Here is a 21,739-nt window from a genome sequence, read left to right on the forward strand (position 1 = left end):
TAAGATAAGATAGAGAGCATGAGTGGGGTTATTGATTGGTAGTTAACAAAACAACTGAGTGGTTGGAGGATTTCTAGAAGAATGAATTATGAATGGAATTGTTCAGTGAGAGTGAGAGGTTTCTCCTATTATAATCAGCAAATATATTTTGAAAATATATTCAAAGATTATCATTTCATAATAAAGACTGTAACAAAATCAACAGTTACTACAAATTTCACTAATTTTCCTAATAGAATATTATAAATCCAGACTTAAACGGGCTCACAATTCCTCTAAATTACGTTTGAGCATGCACTTGTGTCTGCAATGAAAAAGTAACTGAAAAAAATAACAGATTCTGATAGTATTGCTAGATTTTAAAATATTTTTTTGGATAACATTAATAAAAGTTGTCGATCAATATATTCAATATGTATTTGTGTACACAGTTTGACAAGCAACACATTTTCTATACTTGTCTGAAATAAAAACAAATTTCACCATGTACCTCGTAAAGGAACAAATGGAAACCTTCCAATACAAATTTAAAATTTTTCATTATGTTCTGCTAACTGCAATATCAAACTCCTGACTTCCAACCACTCTGTGCAAAGATGTCGTGCCAATGCGGAACATTGACAGTATCCGAATCTTCAGATTTCTCCCTGATATTTGTCGTCATTAATCTCCGAGAGCTGTAATGTTTTCAGTTTTCCAAGAAAGACTTAGTACCATCAGCAGATTTGGACGAAAAATCACGTTCGTTTCTTTCCTTGAAAACAACTTATTTTCCTATTCGCTAATCCATATACAGGTGTTAGTTTCTCTACGAAAATATCAGAAAGCCGTTCGATGTATATCAAGGTGTTTTTCAGCTATATGTATTCATCCAAGTGATATCTATTTCACGGAACATTTATGTTCGGGAATTAATTTCTTCAATTTCTATTAAATTATGAGATTTTAGATTCTTCGGAAAACACGACGATACCAACTTGTAATCGAATCAAACTTCTTTTTTTTTTCTCCTTTTCCAAATCTCTTTTCTGTCAATGGTTCCAGTTTCCATCAATTTTTGAATAGGAATCCGTTTCAATTTCATAACATTTTCATTTCAAATGTCTCCAGCTGTTTTTCTTCTCAGTTAACGTCATATTGGTATTCACTCTCTCTTTTTCTCTTTTTTTATGAACATTTCGAATGTTCCGCAAAAAGGCGAAGAAAAAACATGTGAAGTGAGCCGAAATCATGTGATAATCAGCGATTCGAGCGCATGAGAGCACGTATCCATTGACAACATACACTCTCCTTCCACTTGTTATAACATATTTCTTCTCTTTCTTATATTATTCCTCTTTGACGATTGAGAAGGACATGTTTGTACTTTAAGGACAAAGATCTTATGACCAGTATTAATCATAAACTAGAACAACTTATTTGTTTTTATGATCCTGTTTGTTCCAGTAAATAAGATTTAAAAATACAATATGTTTTAGATTCAGAGCACAAGTCAGAATAATATGTTTTTTGTTAGCTTTCTGATTTTGATCCCGTACAAAAGATACATTCTTTTCATATGGGAATAACTATAAATACTGAATGTTAGCTGAAATCGGTTAGCTGTTTCTTAGTTATAGAGAACTTATTCTGCCCTTGAATAGATTGAACTTTTGACTTTACATTCAGAAATGTTTTTGTTTGCCTTTGGAGCTTAAGAATCCTTCTAATTTTAGACGCGAAAGAAGGATCGATGGATCCTTGAACAACCTAGACAAATTCGAATTCAGTAGATGCCTTTCCATTTTCACACCCGATCAGGAATGTTCAATTTCTCAATTTTCTGCTCATTTGAATTCCGAATTCCAATTACATTTTTTGAGATGTGTGGTGTCTTTTCTCTTCAGACGTCGACCAGTTGTGCACCCTCTCAAGTATTCATATATCCGCTATTGTTATTGTCGTTTGAACTTTCTCACCCCACACACACACTGGGCCGTCAGTTCGTTTCCATTTTCAGCCAAACCGAATGTCTGTCTCTTCTTCACGAAGCACTGCTCGACGTCTTCTTGTTTACCACTACTTGTCCTCTATTCCTAGTTTCTTTCCCCCCACACACACACTTTTCTCTCTCAATTTTCTGTCTCTCTCTCTCTACATTTGGTTTTCCCTCGTTTTCAGCCTATATCTCTTTTTTCTGCTTCTGAATCTGTCGCCACGGCGCGCCGAGTCCCCCCTTACACGTCTTCTGGAGTACGTCGTGCTACACAAATTCTCAAGAGAAAGAAGCCAATCAGCAAAGTCGAGGGAAGAAGATGTACTTTTGATTAGAATCGTCTGAACCTTTTATTTCTTTTGCCGATGGATCGTAGAAGCAGCCAATGCTACAGATGTTCAATTCACATTTTTATTTTGTTCTGTTCCAATTTCTGAAAATTTAGTATTCGAGGTGGTTCTTTCGTGTCCCACTATCTGGTTCTTCAGAGTTTCGGAATTCGCATCAGCTCCGATTCGTTGAAACTTTGCTAGACAAGCTTTGTTCTTCCTCCCCGAGACAGATATTTTTCTCATGCAAAACTATAAAAAACTTTCAAACATATCAATACCCCACGACACTCGACAATCCCGTTTGATCCGATTACATTCTTGTCGTTTTTGCAGTATTAACAACTGATTTTCTAATAAATTTAATTTAGGAAAGCTGCGATGTTTGGCTTATCCTGTGCCCGCTACACAAGGTTTTCTCCCGTTTTCGTAGGCTTCGTTGATAATTTCTTTCAGCGTCTTGATTTTGTCTTTTCCCCCTACGTATTTAATGTTTGCTCATGTATCTGATTATATATTCTGCTCTTTTCTTCTGATGCCTTTTCATAAAATGACCACCTCCTCCCCCCTGATCATCTCACCACTCCCTCTACATAATTGAGAATCCACGTCATTTCTCAACATCTGTCGTCTGCAAAAAAGAAAACCCTGTAATTTGTCATTTTCGGTTTCTTTTTACTCTTTTGAGTGAAGTCATGTGAAAAATGGCTTACAAGGAACAATGACATTTCGTTTCAATCAACACCTTTAGTCTCTTTATCTCATGATTTATTTGCCACTTGAATTCACGTGAATCGGATTGCTCTTTCCGTGGCTAATTCCCCAGAAGTCATGTTTCATAGTAGATGATATCTGGAGTTCTCAGAGAAATATGATGAGATTAAAAGTCAGCATTTACTCATGATATGTCATTCTGCAAAAGTTACTGATTAGATGTTATCTACAGAACCTTTTTTGTTTTGTTTTCGAACTAGAGTTTGAAAAACTTTTTGAAGATAAATATGAAAGCGGAGTTTAAAGGGAGGAAGACCTTTCTTATCCACTTTTGAATTCAAAATGTGTCAAAACGCTCAGAACAGATGAAAACTGATCTTTCGGATATGTTAACATTCATAAATGAAGTAGCTAAAAAAACATTTCTGTGAAATTTTTAACCCAAAACCTCTAGTGGATCCTATTCAGGCCCACCTAAACTTATCGGATGTAGTAATCTTAAAATAGATTACAAATCTTCCTATCGAAGTGGTAATAGAGAGCTCAAAAGCCCCACCACCAATCTTTCCAAACAACTCTCAATGCTTTTCAAAAAGACATTGAATAGAATATATTCCAGACTTGTCCCAATGATAATATCTATCTGATTTGAATGATTTCATCCTACTATTCAAGTCAATGTAGACTGCTGTCAACCCTCAAATTTGAGCACCTTGAGCTTTACGTATTCTCCTAATTGCTCGTTTCGAACCAATTCTTGGAATAGTAGAATCAACATAGACCATTTCAATTCTATGTATAAATTTTTGTTTTCTGAATTTTGTTTTGTTCGCTCAATTTCCCTTTTCTACACGACACGTATTTCTTTTATTTAGCACTCATTCGAAGTCTAGTCGTGAATCTTCTAAGAACTCTCTCCATCTCTTTTCTGCAATTCTCGTTCTTTTTTCATTTTCTACTTTTTCTTTTCTTCTCTTTTTTAGCTCCTCCGTCACCAGACTGACCAGCACACATAGCCAGTCTTCTGATATTTCCCCTCTTTCTCTCTCCATCCCCTCCTATCTAGTTGTCAGCAAAGTGCGTGGCGTGGACTCTTCGAGGAGCTGGAACCAAATGAGTGAAACTGTGTGTATGTATCTCATGAGCTCTTTGCTTCTCTCGGCTTCATGCATCTATTTCTGTTTTTGGTTCAAGAAGTTTTGCAAGAAATAAAAGACCCGATCAAAAATTGGCGCCAAATGAAGAAGAAAAGGGAAAAGAAAACGTTGAAAAAGGAATAAGAAGACTGAGAAAAACGGGTAGAAGCGAGCGGTGCGCTCTCTCGACGAATTAATTAGAGATGGGAGCAGAAGAAGGAGAAAAATGAGAGAGAAGGAGAAGAGAGGCTCGTTTGAGCTCTCCCTCCTCCCCTTCCTTAACAGAATCTTTGCAACTTTTTTGTGTGGCTGTTTCTCTTCGGAGTACCTTCTATTATTTCTTCTTTTCCCCCAAGTTGTCATTCAAATGTCATGTCTTTTTGACAAGTTCCGCCTTAAAAAAAAGTTAGAAGGGGAACAGCAGGTGTTTTTTCCTTATTTTGTAACCACCATGAGCAGAAGGTTAAGCCTGGTTTTTTTGGGGAGTAAATAAAGAAAAAGAAAAAGAAATTACATTTTGCTTTTTCTGGATTCATTTCCATTTTCAGGTGGTACCGTATTCTGTTTTTTTCTAGTTTGGATACATTTTCAGACACTTCTGTATCAAATAAGTTTGAATCAAATCAGTCAGTGACACTGTTAGTCCCTATGTCATTGTAATCGCATTTAAGTGGTCCACAGTGTTTTGAACTCCTATTGTCGGTTTATCGAAACTAATTTCCAGAATATAAATCTGTTCTCAAAATATAAATCTAGAATGAAATAACTCCAAATCTTCTAGTATATGTTTTGTATGTCGCTATCTCTATCAAACCTATTTTCCCATGATTTTATATTCATGTTCGTTCCTCTCAACATCCGCCTTGTCATCACCAATCACATGCCGGATTCATAGCTCTTCTCTCTCAATTCCTTATTTTCTTTTTTCTCTAAATATGCCAATATTCTTCATATAACACTCTGTTCAGTCTCTCTCTCTCTTCCGATCTTCCAGTAATCCCTCTCCTGCTCCACTAATCTTCCCTCGACTATTCCATATCTCTTCTCGTGTATTCCTTTTTCTCTTATTTTGTGTCATTTCCTATTTTTGCAGATGCTTCCAATCATTAATTGAGGCAACACTGGGAGGCCAGAATGCGGAAGAAAGGACTGTGGGGGTTGCGTTTTGTCCTGTTCCAATTCGCTCTTGTCAATGCTTTCCTACCGAATGAAACATTCGATGAAACTCAGTATTATGCTCACAGATTTGACATCCGAGAAGCTGGAAATGGAACTGAAACTACATATCTAATAGCAGCAGAATCTGTTAGTGACTAGCCAATTATTACAGTAGTATACCTATTTCTGAGTTTCAGAGAGATGATGCCGTTGAGAAGTTCTCGGTTTTATCTTCAAACTGCTCATTGCTCAGCGGTAAGTCCTTGAGTAGAAAACTGAAAATCTCAAAAACTGATTCAGAAGTGGAAGAATACTCTTGTAAATTAGATGACAAATTCTGCAAATATTACAATTATCCCAACTACAAGACATACAAATTCCAACAAAACGCTTGTGAATGCAATGTGGATTCCTGTGATAGTGAAACTAATTCAACCAAAATGATTCTGTACCCGGGATGTTTTTGTGAACACAGAGGTAATTAATTCAAGCCAATTAAAATTCTTTAATTAAAATTCTTTTCAGAAGAGCAATGCGATTTCCGGACTGATAATTGCCCCCAATGGACGGAACAAAGCGATCATAAAGAATTGAAATTCAAAATTTATCCAGCGAAAACTCTCAGCTATTTTCGTAAGTTCTCCTAGTTCAAATCCGTATTAGTATCCATTTGTTCTTCTTTCAGAAAAGTTCATCCAAGCGGGTTCAGCAACAGCTCTTCTTAACCGAAATAAGATTTCCATGATCAGCAGTTTTCCCTTCCGCCAGAGTGGTTTTAATGTAAGAAGAGAGATTAGATGATCAGGTAGAATTAATCAGTAAAATGATTCCAGTGCTCTCTGAATTTCATGCATCACTTCACTTATCAATCGTCATCTTCTCGACTTGTAGTGAGAGTTTTGCTGAAAAATGGACAGAACAGAACACTTTATGAATACACACACAAACCAATAAAACCCCTGTAAGTGTTTAGAAGACGTTCAAAATATAGAATGAGGAGTCGAGGCCTGAATTCTGGTTACTGTAATTATGCACATGTCACCGAGAATTTTTCAGCTGGGTGCACACGACAGTCGGAATTGGATCCTTCTCTGAACCTTTTCGAGTATCAATCGACTGCGAAACAGGATCAACGAAAAAGAAAAAGACCAAACAGAAAGATAAAGTGTTCGCCTGCGGGCTGGCCAACATACATTTTGATGACTGTATGGGTGAGTGAGAAACGAAAGATACAGACAAATGTCTGCTACATTGACATTTCGTTTTCGTGGTGTATTGCTCAGTGGCAGAGCATTCGACTGCAGATCGAGATCCCTGGTTCAACTCCGGGTGCCCCCTAAATATCTTTTTGGAATTACAGATATTCGGGACCCCGTCGAAAAATGCTCTCGTGGTGATCAGTTCTTATGTTCGACACCTGTGAACACAAAATGTTTGACTGATGCTCAATGTGATTTGAAATCAGACTGTGTTGACGGATCGGATGAAATGGAATGTGGTTAGTTACAGTATCGTTGACTACATATCATTGCAATTTCCTAGGATCCGTGACTGGAACTATGTGTAACTTCGACAGTTCTGATGGATTCTGTGATGGATGGTTACAAACCACTAGAATAATTGGTCCTCAACAGATCAATGATCCGAATTCAGCTACTCCACTGAACAAATTCGATGAACCTCTAAGTTATCTTCTGAGGAAAAGAATGTCTTCACCTTCGACTCTTCGAGAAGCGAGAAGAGGGTCTGGACAGATGCTTGTTTATGATTATGATTCAGTAGCCATGTTGTCAAGGCGAATTTCTGTTCTACAATCACCTGTTTTTCCGAGAACAAATCCACTTGCCTACGATAAAAATAGTCATCTGTTCGAGACGTGCACAGTGAGTAATTATAGAGCATAATTTATCTAAAAAATCTCCATTTTAGCTTCGATTCTTCGTTTGTTCCCGAACCTATCATAAAACTTGGGAAATCGCAATAATCTCAAAAGCTGGAAATCCGTTTGACAGTGGAACCACGACACTTTATGAGGGGACGTATGATCCCACTCATCCTGAAGAGTGAGTTATTAATTCTATTTTTGAAGCAGTCTATAAGTGACTTTCAGCTCTGGATGCCGATGGGAGCGAGTTCTAATCAGGGTTCCCAGACAGAACGCTGGATTCCGGTTGGGTATTTTCGTGAACAACTTCCCGCGTAACGATTTCTTTGCTATCGATGACCTGTCATTCAGTCCAACCTGTTTTGAAAAATGTAATGCTCCTAATGATATTCTAATTCATAACTCGAAAGATTTTCAGCTATCAACCAATCAACATGGGAAATCCCTGACCTCACTGTTTCCACCTGCGGAACATCTGGATCTGATAAACCACTGAGTTGTGGAAGGGATCGAGAACTAGATGGACAGACCGGTCATTTCTTGAAGGAGGATGGAAGTCAAGAATGGACAGTTCCAGTTGAAGGGTTTTATAGAATTGATGCATGTGGAGCAGGTGGAGGGTCAACAAACACTGGAAACGGAGATCCGGGGGATTGTGTCACTCTTCAAGTTGCTTTTAGCCGGTATAACCATGTGTCAAATTCCCATAATTTCAGGTTCATTTAATGGAGAACATTGCTCTTCGAATGATTGTAGGACAAGTTGGTGAGAGCGCATGCTTGACTGAACAAGAAGAAGAATTCCGACCAGCTTCATGCTCGAAAATAACTCACAAGGAGCGGCGACACAACGACGGAGGGGCAGGTGGAGGTGGAGCAACTTTAATTAAATTTGAATCCAACCAGTGGAATGTGGTGGTTGGTGGAGGTGCTGGTGCTGGTGCCTCGTGGACGGATTATGGTGATGATGAAGATGATTTTGATAGTGTCGGATACGGTACATCTGTGGTTCCAAATGACTACGACGAAAAATGCAATGTAACGTGTAAATCAATTTCTCATACTGAGTTTTCGGAGGTTAATCTGGAGCGTTGTGAGAATTCTAAAGGTGATCAGCAGACGATTTTCGGTGGATTCGGAGGAGGAGGTAGTTCATGTGGAATGTTAGGTGGAAGTGGAGCAGGTTATCGAGCGGGAAATCCATTTGGAAAAGGAAGAGAACGAAGTGGAACAAGCAATGTGACAGACAACTTTTCAAAAGATGTGATGTATTTTCAATCTAATAAAGTGGAAGAGGGTTACATCAAGATCCGTTAGTAACTTCCTTTATACTCCTGCGATTATTCGTTAGATTTTCAGGATTCTGTAGAAAACAATGCCCCAAACCATCCATATGTCGGTTTAGAAAAGATTACTATGATGAAGAATACTGTGGATGTCCGGATGGTTCTAATTTCACAGATTCTGCAGACTCTTGTGGTAATTTTTGCTTTCTGAAAAAGACTGCTCTCTAATTAATCTATTCCAGCTTGCCCTTTGGCATGCCCAGAATCATCAACATGTCAATATAGAAACTTCACTTTCGAACCATTTTGTCTGTGCAATAATGGAAAGCTTCTGGAAGACATGTCGATCGATTTATGTGGTTAGTTCCTTTCTATGTAGCTCGTCAACCAATTATTGAGAGTTTTCAGAAATAGCGGAGTCTCGCCATTGGTCGTGGTACTTGATGTCAATTGTTGTTTTCGTAGCAGCATTTCTTTCTCCTTTCTTTGCTTACAACTGGAAGAAATCGAGGCAGACATTGAAGAAACAAGAAGTAGCTATGAGAGATTTCATACCAGTAAGTGAAAAATAACAAATGAATCGATTAAAACGATGAATTACGTTGTTTATTTCCAGCCAGAACCTACATATGATGACATTTATTTTGGTCAAACGACTAGGAAAGAAGCTCTGGACAGTCTCGAAACGATTCCTAGAGATGCAATAACAAGAGGAAGAGTTCTCGGGAGAGGAAACTTTGGAGAAGTGTATTATGGAGAGTATAATGGAAGCAAAGTGGCAGTCAAGATGATTTCGAGGACGTTCTCTGCTAGTCAATCTTCACAAGCTGACTTTTATAACGAGGCTCTGTGTATGGGGTAAGTCATTTGTGTATTGTGTTCTTTTTATTAATTTGCTTTACTTTTCAGAACTTTCCAAAATAACAATATAGTTCGTCTCATTGGAATTGACTTTGATTCACAACCGTTTATGATTGCAATCGAGTATATGGAAGGAGGAGATTTGTTGTCTTTTGTCAAAGATTCCCGTCCAAATGTAAGAATAGTTCTCTTAAAATACTGAAAGTAAATGTATCTGTTCCAGCAACATTCTCTGAACCCATTACACTTGGCAATGTCGGATCTTGTCAAACTTTGCTATGATGTGGGGGCTGGTTGTCGATTCCTTGAATCTGTTGGCTATGTTCACAGAGATATTGCTGCTAGAAATATATTACTCTCAACAAGAGGGATGAACAGAGTCGCTAAGATCGCAGACTTTGGAATGGCGAAGGCAATCAGCAATGGGTAAGTGGTAGACAGAGGATTAGTAAGAGATTATATTTCGTTTTGGGACAAGTGAGTGTGCTCCTCAAATATATTTTTTTAAATTCAGGAAATTGAGGGTTTGCAAAAAAAACTCTATTATGACTAACTTTGGAAAAGGATCAAAAGATCAGAGTGTTTATATGCAACAGTCTGAAAATACTAATATATTTCAGTTCCGAGTACTATCGAGTTCATGGAAGAGCAATGCTACCTATCAAGTGGACACCGCCTGAATCATTTATCGATGGTGTCTTCACAACGAAATCTGACGTTTGGAGTTTTGGTATTCTCTGTTGGGAAGTGTTTTCTCTTGGAGTTGTCCCATATCCCAATCGGAGAAACGAAGAAGTTATGCTGATGTTGACGGAAGGTGGTCGTCTGGAATATCCGTATGGAATACCTACAAGAGTTTATCAAATGATGCGTGAATGTTGGAGAACGTCTGCAGACAGTCGACCGACATTCTCTTCGATTGTTGAGACAATTGAGGACATTCTGAAGGATCCTGCTTCCGTTGGAATGGCCTTCCCAATCCACCCAACTGTTCGTGCAAGTTTTGCTCATTCTCAATCAACGCCAGTTTCCGTTGAAACTCCGATGACAGCAATGACAGATGTCTCATTGAATAGCACGTTCACAGATGCATCTACTGTCAAAATGACAACAGCTCAGCAGGATATGCAGGATAGAATCAATTGTAAGTGAAATCTCTTTTATTACATCTAATTTTTTTTCAGTACACGAACTGATGTTAACACGTGAACAACCATACGATTCTGAAATGACTCCATGTATAATTAACACAATTCGCAAAGATCTTGCAAGAGTTCAATATGAAACTACGTTGACTTCAGTTCCTCAACCAGAATATCTTTCTCCGAATAGTATCGACGAATCAGTTCAATTGATTCCAAGTAGTAATACGCTAACCGAGCAAACTCCTCCCACTTCGTTGATTGATCTCAATAGACTTGCAGTACAAAACACGGTATGAGTACTAGACGAATTCCATAAAATCTCATGTTTCATTTTTTCAGGGTCCCGCATTGCATCGACCGGATTCCCTGAACTTCAATGATCCCTACAGTAGTGTTCCGTTGCTTGAAATTCAAACTCGTTGATTCATTTTTTTGTGTTATAATTTATTGTTTTGGGTAATCAACCATATCTGGTCTCCACATTTCTCATCCCATTTATTGATCTCTCTTCCATTTTCGATATGTTTTCATATTCCGACTCATTACATATCCATTGTTTTCGGAACTAAAAACATTCCCCATTTAGGTATCTCATTCCGTTCAGAAGCAGTCTGAATGTTATTGTTGAATAGAAATGGAATAGTTGAGTGAATAAATTTTCTGACTTTCATTCTTCTCTCATTTTTTCAAAAGAAAATATATTTCCAGCACAATGTGACCAATTTCAGGAGTTTTGACTGTGACTAATTTGTTTAGTATTTGATAACAAACCACAGAACACAGGTGTTTCTTGTTTTCAATTAAGTATTCATCTTGTGAAATCTACAGGTATAAAAAGCAATCTGATTAACTTTTTTGCGGTAAATTAACTCATTTCCAAAACATTTTCAGAAATGTGTTCAATTTATGCTCCGATTCTCATTTATTCTCTCCACACCTTCAAAAAATTCGTTGGCAAAAAGTCTCACAATTAGAGCCCTTCGTTTGACAGATCACAAATCTAGCTGATTCACCTTTCATGTCCAAACTCTAGATTCGGTCTAACTATTTTGTCTCGCCCGTCAAAAAAAACATATTTTAGTTGACCATCTTGAGACGTGCGACATGGCAACTAATGATCTCCCCAAGTCACGGTTCGACAATCTTGAACGTGCCAAAGCAACTCCGATGAAAAGAAAAAATGTGATGGTCAATGTTTGTGCTTCTTTCAAAATCAAAAGTTCGTTTTACTCTGGATTACAAAACTTCATGATGTCCCGTAAGAGCATTGAACACATTTTGAGTATTAACATTTGGCAAAGAAACTCAAATAAATAAACTACTCGATATAATTAATCTCAGGATTAGTTTGGAGAATCTATAATAGTGAATCTAAAACTTGCTAACCAGACTATTTATTGATATTCACATATCCCAAATTCCCTGCCTGAATTCTGCTGTTAGAACATCTGAAACTTCTGGAAGATCTCCGATTTTCGAGCCAACATCCAACGGATACATGTGACAATATGTTGTTCCCAGAATTACGTTCTATTGAACTAGTTGACTCCTATTCAATAGTGCTAGATTATTGCAAGTTAAAAATATGTATGATATTCCTCAAGATCCCTCATCCTTTCGCCCTGATTTTTCAATACCATAATCATTATTATTTATCCTGCAAACGTACACCACACACTTGTCAAGAATCCGGTTTGCTCATGATTTTAATTGGAGTAATCTTCTATTCTATTTCTGCGTGAAAATGATGTTGGAGAGGGACTGCAGATCAAAAATTTCCGGAAGATGAGTAATGAGCAACGAACAAAAGAACATGTGCAAAACCCGCCCATCGGTTAGAATGTTGCAAAATGTGAAATTACATTTGAAAAAACTGAAGCTCAGCTAAAATCCGACTGGGTGGCCAACGGCGGTGCATTTGTAACCTCGTAAATTAAATTTGTTTGACAAACCAGACAGTATCGTTCAAATGACTAAACTATTTTTGAAAATGTTTCGAAGTGAAGCAACTCAAAATCTAAATTTCTCATAACCAAGGACTTCAAAGCATTTTTTTCAATATGATTTAGTTTCGAGATCGAGAAGTTTTAGAAATATCTGTCGTTGGAATACAGCAGGGAACACACAACTCACTCTCCAAGATTACTGTACCTATCCTAATAACTGGATCTTCGTATGGCTCTCCTGTTCTTTGCTCTCAATGGTCAGTTTCTGAAACTCTTTTCCTGTGAACAGAACGTGACATGCATCCTCATTTTTATTTTCTCCCTCAAATTCTATAACCCATATTCGTCATTCCAAGTACCCCCGTCTCTTCAACTACCCGTAATTGTTTTTCATGTCTGTCTACTGTACAGTCCCCCGAGCTCCTCTCTTTAAATCAGACATCTTATTTTCTGAGTTTTGATTCACTGATCTTTGTAGTTCCACTTCCTCCCAATCTGATCTATTTCCAATTTCTCTTCAATCAAATCCAGAAATCGATCGATCATTTCACATATGTGGGTGCCTGCACACGAGACTTATAAAAGACTCAAAGTACTTTGAATCTTTAACATTTATTTTCTGCAAATTGAGTTATGATTTGTTCGTTGAACTGAGCCCAAATCCAGGTGTAATCTAAAAATTCTGCATAATTAATGGTTTTCGGTTAGCTTTCGTTTTTGTTCTGATCGCAGGATTTTCATTATTTTTATTCGTTTGTTCTTCTTCACTAGACAGCTAAAACACAATTATTATGCTCATTTCATTATACCATCTTCTTCTTTTTTTTGAAATTTGGTTCCGGTTCCGCATGTGGGTTGTTTTATTCAAAAAACAAAACTGAGATCTCTGACCTGAGTCGAAGTAACGTATATTGCACCTTTGCACATCATTTCCGTCAGTTGGCGTTTTTCAATTTATGAGAAAAAAGATAGATATTATGACATTCGATTCTCAAATTTTTTCTCCGTTTCCTGTTTTTGTTTCCTTCTTGCAAAAAGCTTTTATGTCAGGCTAATTTTTTTGAAATTGGTTCCAAGGTCTCACGCTTGAGAAAACTACGAATAAGCCGAGTGGACTTCCCACAATCCAAGAATCGCACAATTTTTACATGAGGAAATCTAGGAGTCTGAAGATCTGAAAATCGGGCAAACTCGTAAATAAGTACGTAAGCCTTATCGGATTATCTAAAATGTTTGGTAGTGATTAGTCATTTGGAGAGAGAAAAGAAGATATCTTATCTTCGATCAACGTCTCTCATCACGAAATAGATCACTATGAAGCCATTTTTCATCACCAGAAACCACACATGTTCCATTGAAATGTCGCATTTCCAAGTGTCGGCGTGGTGGTAGTAAAATGTAGGATTTCTCGTATTTACTATTTTCACTAAAAGTGAAAATTGTTACTCACTGTCATCCGTTCATAATTTTACGTTCAACAAAACGTCTCTCCTGTACGGTTTCTCGCTGCCCGCCCTGTTTTCTTTTCAAAATATTTTAAGAAGTAGTTTAGTATTATGAGATCTGTCTGATCATCTTTTTGCTCGAATGATTAATTTCAAAGTTTACTGTGATAATACGAAGAAGAAGAAGACCAAAAACCTGATAGCCCTTGATTCGGAGATGACTCTGAAATCAAGCTCTTGAAGTTTTTAATGAATATACATCATTTGGAGGCCCCTTTTTGACCCGGCTGCTAGAAATGCATCTAATCATTTTGAAGATTCTGAGGACTTAGCCGTGTGCATAATTACCGTATTCACACTAATTGACCGGTATATAAACTTGTAAAAGTATTAGTTTTTCAATTCTCCCTTAAATTAAGTTTATCTTTTCAAACATCGCGTCTGAATTTAGTCTACAAAGTCAACACAAAGATATACTACTCGGTTGACACGAGTTCTGGCCACAAAAACTTTTCTAGCTTTCGGAAAACCTTAGTTTAGAAAAAGTTATCGGTTGTCCACACTGATTTTCTGAAAAATTCCAGTTTTCAAGTGGAATCTTTTCATTTTCAGATCTCGAGTGTTTTCTCTCACATTTTCAGCATTCCGCATGTTTTCAAACCTTGAACACAATTGGTCTAGTCTTTCATCTGATTATGTCATATTTCGATTATGCAAATCATCCCACGGTTATCGTCCTCCGAGTACACTCCTTTCTCGTTTTGTATCATTATTCTCTTATATTTTTCCACTGTTTTCACTGGCACAATCTAAATTCTCATTCAGCCTAACGTCCTTGTTTTTCTTCCCGGAATAAAATAACAAAAGACGTCGGCGACACTCCCTGTCTCGCTTAATAAGGTATAGTACACTGGGAAAAACGGAAAGATTACAATTTGTTATGTTGATGGGATCCTCCGGAAAAGTCGCGACGTCTTGAGGTAGTTAGGGATTTATGAATGGAAGTTATTATTGTTTACACACCCTGTCACATATGCGAATACCTTCTACAAATCCAAATAATATCTAAAACGATCATTAAGGTCAATACAGTAGACCATGTTATTCGTAAATTTCGAAGCATATAAAATAGGGTATTTTTCGGATTCACAGTTTGTTATTTCCTTTGAAGAGAAAGTTGTCCATCTGAAAGTCTAATCCATTAATTGACCAACTCTGTGAGGGTCCACCCACTCTGCTCGTTTCCTCAAAAACAGCTACTTTCTTCTTGAAACAAACCACGATGAATGCCAATTGAGGGAAGATTGGCATCATTATATTTATGTCTACGATCATCAATTTTTCCTCAGAAATTGTCTGTAGGAAGGATCTGAGAACACTCAAATTTGTAGATTTCCACGAGCTTCTCACCGACTATAAAACCCAGAGGATTCTCACTCAGCAAACAGAATTCAGATCTCTGTTTGGTCCTTTTCTTATTACTTTCAACTCTTTCTCCATTTTTTTTCTTCTAGTGCTTTCTTTTTCAATTTAAAATTTAGTTCAAATGTGGGGGGCGGTGTCCAAAAAAATATCGTGTATGTGTGTCTTTTTTATTTATTTCTTCTTATTTCTTCATTCTCTTCGTGACACCCCAAACGTTCATGCGGAAATTACGAAAAGGACTCTGGAAAACAACATTCTTTATGTAATTTCCTAATTCTCAAACAGTAAGTTAGAAATTTGGAATGGCACGTAAAAGTAACATTTCGAACTTTTACAAATCTTCATTATTGTTCATTCCTCTAAAGTTCCAAAAACATCAGAAGACTTTTCTAATAAACCAGAAAAGCTGGTGCGTGTACTTCGTTTGATTACTGTAGTTCTATCAGAGCTTATCTGAATTTATTGGAATGCCAAACTGGTGAAAACCTTCACCACCCTTGTAATGTTTATGGTAACCATTTTAAAATAAGCCTAGATTACCTAGAATTCACGCTATAATAAAAAATTGTCCACGCTCTTGGATTCTCGAAATCAGAAGCTAGATTAGATTTCTGACGCCTGTGACCAAACGATAGGCGTCAGAAATCGTATTGTTTCTGTTGGTGCCTGTCCTGAACTGCCTTCAGAGGGGTTGATATACACTCTGGAGACAATCAGAGTACTCGTTGTTGACGAAAGTTCGTTCTCCCAATTGTCCCCTCCTCGATTAATTGTGTTTAGTGTTCCAAAAATCTCCTAATTTTCTTGTTTCTAGAAAATCCCAATCACCTTTTGGATTATGTGCTTTGGTTTTGTTTGTACAGAAAAGTCAAACACAAATTTTAATGGATTCCGATTTATAATCGAATTGGTTGTCGCTCTCCTTGTTTTTAATATTTGAACAATAGTGGAGGTGGTCCCAAATATAAAAAAGGAAATCGTTTCTATTATTATTGCCTTGTTTTTAGGTCAGAATTCACGGTCTTCTATTCTAGAATGTCTTTCTTTCAGTTGTGTCGATTCTAACACCTCTGAATTGTTTTTAGAAGGAAAAAAGCTGAAACTGAACAAAAAATTGTTGACAACTTTTTTGAGGATTCAATGACTTCCTTTTCCGTTTTCTCTTCCCAACTTCTCTTTGGATTCAATCTGTTTTTTTTTCGTTATTCCAAAATCCGTGTGTGTAAAAAAGTATCCTCTTTTTCAAACATCGCTATTCCCCAAGTTGTCTATTGGGTCTCAAATGAAACATTTCTATGATTCATTATTTATTTTAAGCTCTTTCTAGAGTATCTGCTCTAGGTTTGTGTCTATCCATCAGTCTCCTGATATTTTCACCCCATTTTCAGAGTTCATGACATTTGAAACTTCTGATTCTGATTTCCAGAAAAAGAACTGCTCGCATAGTTTCCCTTCTTCTCTTTGCATAGTAGACAAACTCTTTGTTTAGAATCGAACTAGGATATCTCAAATTAGCCTCACTTTGGAAAAGTCACGTCTTTCGAATCTCGAGTGTTTTCCTGAAAAGTTTCTTGTTCCTCTTGTAGATAGAGCCAATAAAATTTTGAACTTTGGAGTGACCGTCTTTTGAGAACTGTGTACTTTCGGACCTTGTTTTCAGAAGGAATTAACAGCAATTCAGACTGCAAAGAAATCATGAAACAATTCAGAGCTACCTGACTTTTAGAAATTAAACCTGCAAGTATAGCTGCCCTTCCAAACGTCTGCTTTCTTATCCGAACTCATTATTATTCTTATCTTGTTTTATTTTCAGAATTCATACAAATTTCAGAATTTTTGTAACATCTTCTTTATAAAGTATGTATCCCACAAAGTACTTACGTTTTATTCTGAATAATTACTCTCCGTCTGGACGGCTTGAATTCATCCTGCAAAAAGTGCAAACTCATCGAACGATTTTATTCCACGCGTTATTTATTAAGAATTGAAATTTGTCTAGCTTCTGCAGACCATTTTCACTGAACATCGTGAGATCAGATTAACAATTGAGATACCATAGTACACGAATAATCCGTCGAAGGTGTTTATAAGCCACTCCCCCATTTTATTTATTTTCTCAGGATTCTTTTGGTTTTTTTGTTTGTGTGATGCTCTCACTCTCTCGTCTTTTTTGGTCGTTTGTTGGTTGTTTCGTTCGTTTCACGGTCCTCATCAATCATTTTCCAGACAAAAATATGGTGTAAGTGGGTAGTTCGTGTCGAGCAATCATTCCAGGAATCGAGGGTCATTTGCAATAAAAAATATTAAAAAGTTCCAGCTGCTTTCCAGATCATCGTTTAATCTCAGTTGTAGTCTAATTTTGGCCTAGCTCTGTAGCGTTTAGAATCAGATCAGATATTCTTTGAAACTGGTTTTTTTCGCTTCGGATGATTCTACTATTTCGGAGTTCTGATGCTTTGTAGGAGACTTTTGGAGCTTATCGTCAATAAATAGTGAATGTCAAATCATTATAGTGGTCTCTGTCCTCAATAACCAAACTAAGTTCCCTGATTTTGAGAGACGTTTTTCGCGATGGGGTCCCGAAACTCTTGTTCGAATGGCTTCAGACCAGAATTGTTGAAATCAAACTGGCCCATCTTTAGTTCGGGTTTAGCAAAGTTCTGAAACCAATCTACTATCTCATTCTTATTCTGACTATCCCAGAACGTGCTTCTAACCAGTTTATTTTGCTGATTAGAAACGAGGGTGGGAGTAACAATTGTACTCATGAAAAGAGAATGGATTTATCACTAATCCAATGCACTCAAAAGTAATATTCTTCTTATATCCGGAAGCTCCAACTTCCTCTCAATAAACAATAGACACTACAATCGAGCATAAACGTGATGAATGAAATTGAGAGAAAAAATATATTCCAACTAAATTGAGAGGACTCTTTGAGAATTGATCTCCATAATTGTCCCCTTGAAGTTATCGTCACTTTTTTCTTGAAAAAGTAGAATATTTAAATTTTAATTCTAGGTTTTGTTTTTATGAGAAGTTTCCCACTATTAATTTATCTTGTTTTTTGATCCACGTGCTTTTTCGATTTCTCAGTAGTGTTTCGTTTTCTAAAAGCAAATTTGTTACCTCTCCGTCAAAAAGAAGACGTCGGAGGTCCTTCGTCCAACCTCTTTTTCTGTTTACCATCCTATTTCATGTCTCTTTTTTCCGGATATAAAATATTTGTTTTGGTTAATCTGAAAAAAAGGACCATTTTATGGTGTTTGTGGTTCAACCTTCCATGTACTTTTTCTGCGTGTTCACTCAAAAGAATTACTCTTTTGAGGAGCAGGAAAACAATGCAGATTCTAAGAAATCTGAGGGGGAACCTCTCGCAGTCATTTATAATTCTCACACCGTTCGAGGTCCTTCCTTCTCATATTCCTTTGATGAGTTCACGTTCGTTTTGAGTTCGAACGTACGGATAAACATAGAATTGATGGATAATACATGATAGTTTGGTGTCTGTTAGAAGTCATGAAATATTCATTTGTTTATACATAAAGTTCACACAAGGCCTAGGATTCCCTGTAATTGGAAAACCTGAGCTTATAAAAAGACGTGAATTTCAAAAATAGAAAGTAATATTCTTGAAGTTGCTGAAAGTCAACTTTTTAAAGTATTTGTTTTTCCCTGGGCAAAAAAAATAGAGTTTAGTTTAATTCATAAAGGAAGTCTGTCACGTTAAAAAACTAACATATTAATTCGGTTAGATCAGAAATTTCCCACGGAGTCTGAACATCACAGAAGCTGTCTCCGTTCTATATTCATCTCTTGTAATCTCCTAGTACGCAGGCTCCACGATGTTTCAATTCTAATAATATAAATGTAGTTCAAATCCTTTTGCTCTAAATCCACAAAAATTTTATGTCATCCCCACCCGGATTAGATATTTTTAAACCTACTTATTCTATATACTTCTACTAAACTTTCGGATGCATTTCGAATTCTTCAATTCCATTGGGATTCCTTACCTTTCCTTTTCATTTTATCAACGGCTCTCATCTCTTTTTCTTCTTTTTTCTTTTTTGCAAAAGAACACGTTCCAAATGTCCTTTCTTACATCATCCCCCAAGTTTAGAAACAATTCATTTCCTTATCCATCTGGAAGCCTTTGATCTCCGTCTGAATGATGCTGGATGTCCTTTAACTTTAGGAGCATTAAGACAACAAGCACCAATTAATTGAAGTTTTTTCTTGACTTGCCCCATCACGTCACAATCCCACCTCATTACTTACATACTTCCGTCCTCCATTTTTCCTACTTGGGCGGTTCTTTTTCTTTTCAATTTTCACCTAATCTTCCAGCTGCTGATCCAATGTTTTCATATAAATACATCCAGCGTTCCCCTTGTTTTTATATCTTCTTATATGCCTCCCCTATTTATTTTTTAGCTTTTTATTATGATCCTTCATTATTTTCTGCATTCTGAATTAATTATGTATAATTAATCTGAATGTTCATTGATGCGAGTTTACGTAGATTCTGCATTTTCAGATTGATCTCTTACTGACACAGAATGGTACTTGACACATCCTGGAATCGAACGACAATAGAATTCGGACATCGGGTTAGTTACTTGAAAAAAAGTTACAGTTAAAGAGAAACTGTATCTAAATCTGAATTCAGATCATAAACTTTCTAAATTCTAGGGAGTAACCCCTGTCCACGTGGCAGCTCTGGTGATGGGAACAATCAATTGTCTTCTCAATGGTCTCATCTGGACAGCATTCCGTCGATCACCACAGTTACTCACGAAACATCATCTTTATCTATTCTACGCATTTGCTATCACCAACTTTTTCACAGGTTTGTTTTGAAAAATTTGTAACTAGAAACACCAGAATGACGTCTGAAATATGTGATCTGTCTCTTGTTTTGTTTCGTTTTAGGGGAATCCTTAATAACATGTGCTCATGTTTTTCAGCTTCCTTGTTTTCTTTTTTATAATCAAATTGTTAATCCGTGATATTTCAGGATTCTTCACAATACCTACATACCTCAATCTGTTTTATCGAAACAATCTTAACTGTCCAAGGTGGTCGATTCTGATCGGATCGAGTTTCGAAATTGGTCTCGACAAGGTCCGGCATATCATAACACTTTCGATAGCTGGGGAGAGGATTCATGCCCTTTTCAGGCCCAGTGAATATTTCTTTCTAGATCACAAAATGGTAGGTTCTCTTTTTTTCGTGAATTGCTGTTAGCATTTCCATATTTCAGATCTCACTGAAAATCTGCGCGTTTGCAGTTGTTTGGGGAGTTCTCGACATGATATTTCTGGTATTCGAAGACGATATTCATATGGTGAGTCTATAAATAATTTCGTAGGAAGAATTATTGAAACATGTGAAATTTGTATTCTAATGTCGGAGACTAAATCCGTTGCGACGTAAAGAACAATTGACAATAGATTAGTTGTAAACAGGTGAAAAGATTGAGGAAATCTAAGAGAATTTATGAATAATCAGAATGTATGAAGTATGAATATTTCTGACATAAATAGGCTACAAAACAGAACAGAAGTCAAGGAAACTTACTAGAATTTGGGGAAAACATAAGCAAAGGGGAACGTGAAGTGAAAAATTCAGAACTTGAACAGAACCCGGAAGGTATTTTGAGCACTTTTTTCATTATTTAAGATACGAATACACTGTGTCACAACATCATCATCCGGTCCTACATTCCATCTGTACTTCCTTCTTTCCACAATCTTTTTCGGAGTGCTACTATCTTTGGCGTACTTCTTGTTTATCTGCAAACTGTTCGTTCTCCGAGAAACCAGAGTTGTCAATGTCAAGAAACGAAGTCGTGAGAACTTCCAACAGGTTCGTGAAATCCGAAATCAGAATGAATTACTCTCATTTCCATTTTTCCAGGTCAACTCTCTGACAGTAATGGTCATTTTGCTAGTAGTGATATTCAATGTTCTGCCTAGTCTTCTCTACTTGTATGACATGATAATTGGAGAAGTTCATTTCATGAAATGGGGTCCAATTGTGACTATCGGTTACCACTGCTACGGATCTCTTTCGTTTTTCTTCTACAATTGTCGACATAGGGAAATTCGAGCGGCTTTGAAGTGAGTCTATACTTACTAAAAATAATTGATATCTATTCTGAAATTTCAGCAAAATCGAGTTCATTCGTGACTTTGTAAACTGCGACAAAACTCCGAAAAGCAATTCAAAAAGCATTGATGCGAGTGGACAGTTTAGCAATATCGTTAAAGGAGTTCCCAACATGGTAAGAGATATTTCATTGATTGATTCCAAATTACTTTTATTTTCATTCAGGTTGTTTCCAAATTTGGTAATTCGAAGCCGTCCATAGTCATCGTTACCGACAGTAATGACAACGAAAGCGAGATATTTCTCTGATTCATATCTGAT

At 36.9% G+C, this 21,739-nt stretch overlaps 2 protein-coding genes across 2 annotated transcripts; both read left to right on the top strand.

Moving 5' to 3' along the window:
* Positions 1-5,288: 5,288 nt before the first annotated feature.
* GCK72_017966 (uncharacterized protein) lies at positions 5,289-10,911 on the top strand (the record flags this gene model as incomplete). The annotated part of the gene is made up of 22 exons (XM_053732329.1): positions 5,289-5,459; positions 5,510-5,567; positions 5,613-5,789; positions 5,838-5,945; positions 5,998-6,092; positions 6,146-6,273; positions 6,369-6,523; positions 6,673-6,810; positions 6,855-7,195; positions 7,242-7,375; positions 7,423-7,568; positions 7,616-7,866; positions 7,914-8,508; positions 8,556-8,675; positions 8,725-8,841; positions 8,891-9,039; positions 9,099-9,340; positions 9,392-9,518; positions 9,567-9,769; positions 9,964-10,487; positions 10,645-10,778; positions 10,828-10,911. The coding sequence occupies 22 exons, from the start codon at positions 5,289-5,291 to the stop codon at positions 10,909-10,911; spliced, it is 4,197 nt and encodes a 1,398-aa protein (XP_053581242.1).
* An 8,955-nt stretch (positions 10,912-19,866) lies between these two features.
* On the top strand, positions 19,867-21,727 carry GCK72_017967 (uncharacterized protein; the record flags this gene model as incomplete). Its single annotated transcript, XM_003112450.2, has 8 exons — positions 19,867-19,917; positions 20,000-20,156; positions 20,325-20,521; positions 20,571-20,654; positions 20,990-21,175; positions 21,227-21,429; positions 21,479-21,593; positions 21,644-21,727. 8 exons carry the CDS (start codon positions 19,867-19,869, stop codon positions 21,725-21,727), a joined length of 1,077 nt encoding a protein of 358 aa, XP_003112498.1.
* Between the last annotated feature and the right edge of the window lie 12 nt (positions 21,728-21,739).

Source organism: Caenorhabditis remanei, chromosome V (genome assembly GCF_010183535.1).
Source record: "Caenorhabditis remanei strain PX506 chromosome V, whole genome shotgun sequence".
NCBI lineage: Eukaryota > Metazoa > Nematoda > Chromadorea > Rhabditida > Rhabditidae > Caenorhabditis > Caenorhabditis remanei.